The 2,410-nt window shown below is 44.6% G+C and overlaps 1 protein-coding gene and 1 long non-coding RNA gene across 2 annotated transcripts in view; both read left to right on the forward strand.

Annotated features, from left to right (window-relative positions):
• The window catches only part of ETNPPL (ethanolamine-phosphate phospho-lyase), a 43,862-nt gene that overhangs the window by 17,196 nt on the left and 24,256 nt on the right, over positions 1–2,410 (forward strand). The window contains exons 8-9 of the mRNA XM_012655083.1: positions 38–131; positions 2,104–2,240. Coding sequence (XP_012510537.1) covers positions 38–131; positions 2,104–2,240 — 231 coding nt within the window. The remainder of the gene's footprint in view (positions 1–37; positions 132–2,103; positions 2,241–2,410) is intronic.
• LOC105818977 lies at positions 6–2,145 on the forward strand. Its single transcript, XR_001137935.1, has 2 exons — positions 6–131; positions 2,104–2,145. It is a non-coding gene; the product is annotated as an uncharacterized LOC105818977 (long non-coding RNA).

A 2,410-nucleotide genomic window follows, 5' to 3' on the forward strand; every position in this document is an offset into this window, starting at 1 on the left:
TTTGCTGTGTTCAGGCACCAGTTCCAGATACTTACAGGGGAAAATACAGAGAAGACCACGCAGACGCAGCCCGTGCGTATGCAGAGGAAGTAAAGAAAATTATTGAAGAAGCTCATAACAGTGGGAGGAAGGTTTGTATTTGCCGCTTTGGAAACGTTTTTAACACCATTTATAAAATGGGTCAGAACTGTTGTAATTCACTGGAGAGATGGAAAATGATTAGGTCTAACTTCCTTTTCTGTTCTTCTCTGGTTACTCGGTTCGTATTTCAAAAAGTGCATTATTACAGTCATGCCTCTAGACTGTCTACTTTTATTTATCCTGGAAATGCAATTGCTCTGCCTGTTCCAGAACTAGTGGCCTAATTCTGACCTCTTCAGTGGTGTGCAGGGTCTGGTCCAGGGGGGTAGAGGAAGAGAGAATTAGGAAAGGCGATAGCTCGGGGACAGACTATTCCAACTGAGAATGGCCCCAGGGGTCAATATATGGTGATGGGAAGAGACAGGCAGAGTGGCCGTGGGGCCCCAGGACCGCAGCCGACTTCCAGACCCACGAGGGAGCTTGGTGCTTCTCCTGAACCAGCTCGGCCTTCCTGAAGCCACAGAGCCTGGGGAAGGTCTGCGCCTGCTGGGCCAAGGCAGAAGCATATTCTTGCAATCTGGGCCTGGGCTCCTAAGACAGAACCAGAATCCTCAGAAGCGGGAAAAACAGGCTTCCATTTTCTCAGTCTTCAGCTTGAAGTTCAATTCTCAGCCCGTTTGGGGGTTACTTACGTGGATTTTTAATGCAACTCGACAATACTTTGCCTTTACACTGGCTCGTGGCATAGATGTAGCAAGTAAAAAAATCCGTAATTAAAATTAAAATGAAGCCTTTGCTTTTTTCCAATTAATTCAAATATTTTTATCTTCATGTCTTCATGACTGACTTCACATTTCTCAACTGTTTTTCTTCTTTTTCTGCCCAACCCATTTGTTTTTTCCTATCTCCTTATGTGATATATCTGCAAAGGTAAACCTAAAGCTCTACCTAGCGTGTGGAACATCATACTCTTCCTCTTCAAATACAGCCTTGCATTGGTCGAATAGTGGTGAGCACAGCTGCCTTCCAGATATAGCCTATACCTCTTTACCTGAATGGTAATCAGTGCTTTCAGGAAAAAAGTTTACATTAACAAGATTGTATGGACTCTTTCCTGCTAAAAGAGGGTGTGGGTAGTTTTCCAAGAACATTAGCATTCAGTAGTTACTGGATTCATGCTGTCATATTAGCTGTGAGCTAATTATTATTAATTAATAATAATTATAAGCTGTGAGCAAATATAAGACAGGGACTTCTGAATATTAGATGTGCTGGTAAAGTTGGGGAGTTTTAGAGCAGAAATCTCTCGAGTCCAACAGCCTCGTTTTACCACTAAGAAACTAAATAACTAAAAAGTGAAGGATTTAACCCAAGGTAATACAGTTACTAAGAACCTTGGTTCTCTTGATGTATCTCATACTTTATTTTTTGCACTCTCTCTTCCTACTTCAGGGCTATTTCCTACTTTCTTAGCCTCTAGAACACTTCATCTGTAGGTCCTTTTGTTAATTGCCCACTATCGAGTTAAGCCTGGGTGAGGGCAAGGCCTAGAAACATAGCACAGTAACCACAGTGTGTGGCCACAAGTCACCCTCCCGTCTCCTTGGTGCAAATTCCAGCCTCAAGCAGTATTTCGCCACGCTGAGAAAAGAGGGACACGGCGATGACTTTGGAACCTGGGTAGTTTTTTAGAGGTTCATATCAAGGCTGATCAAAACATCAGCCTTATTCAGCTCACCCTATGAAACCACCGCACTTCAATTAATGGTGGAGAAATGGAAGTCACCCTCTCATCTCCGCTATTTCTCACGGTAGCCTAGAATTTCAGTTACTAATGTTTTAAGTCAGTTGCTTTTCCAACATAGACACCTTTTCCTTTCTTTTTAATCAAATGGCCTATTTGCCACTTGCAACGGGTCTATTCGTAGCCATTTTTAAAATAACCTGCTCTATAAGAGATCCTCTTTTTCAGGGGGTAGGAGGGGGGCGTGATGGACTTTGACCCCGTCTTCTCTTGTGTAGATTGCTGCCTTTATTGCTGAATCCATGCAGAGTTGTGGCGGACAAATAATTCCTCCAGCAGGCTACTTCCAGAAAGTGGCAGAGTATGTACCTGACTTGGGCATCCTTGGTCAGACTGAGGGCACCGTGGCGGTTCCGTAGGGCCACACTGGTTGCTAAAATACTGCAGTGCTTCCAGATCAGCTGGCAAACAGCCGCACCGAGTGCCTGCCATCCCAGCACTCCGGGACGCTCCCCCAACCTTTTCCGAGATCCGGCAAATAAAGGGTTGCTCGTGGCCAAGCAGGGGCATTTCAGGACTTGGCTG

Source organism: Propithecus coquereli, unplaced genomic scaffold, assembly GCF_000956105.1.
Source record: "Propithecus coquereli isolate 6110/MARCELLA unplaced genomic scaffold, Pcoq_1.0 Scaffold46, whole genome shotgun sequence".
Lineage (NCBI taxonomy): Eukaryota > Metazoa > Chordata > Mammalia > Primates > Indriidae > Propithecus > Propithecus coquereli.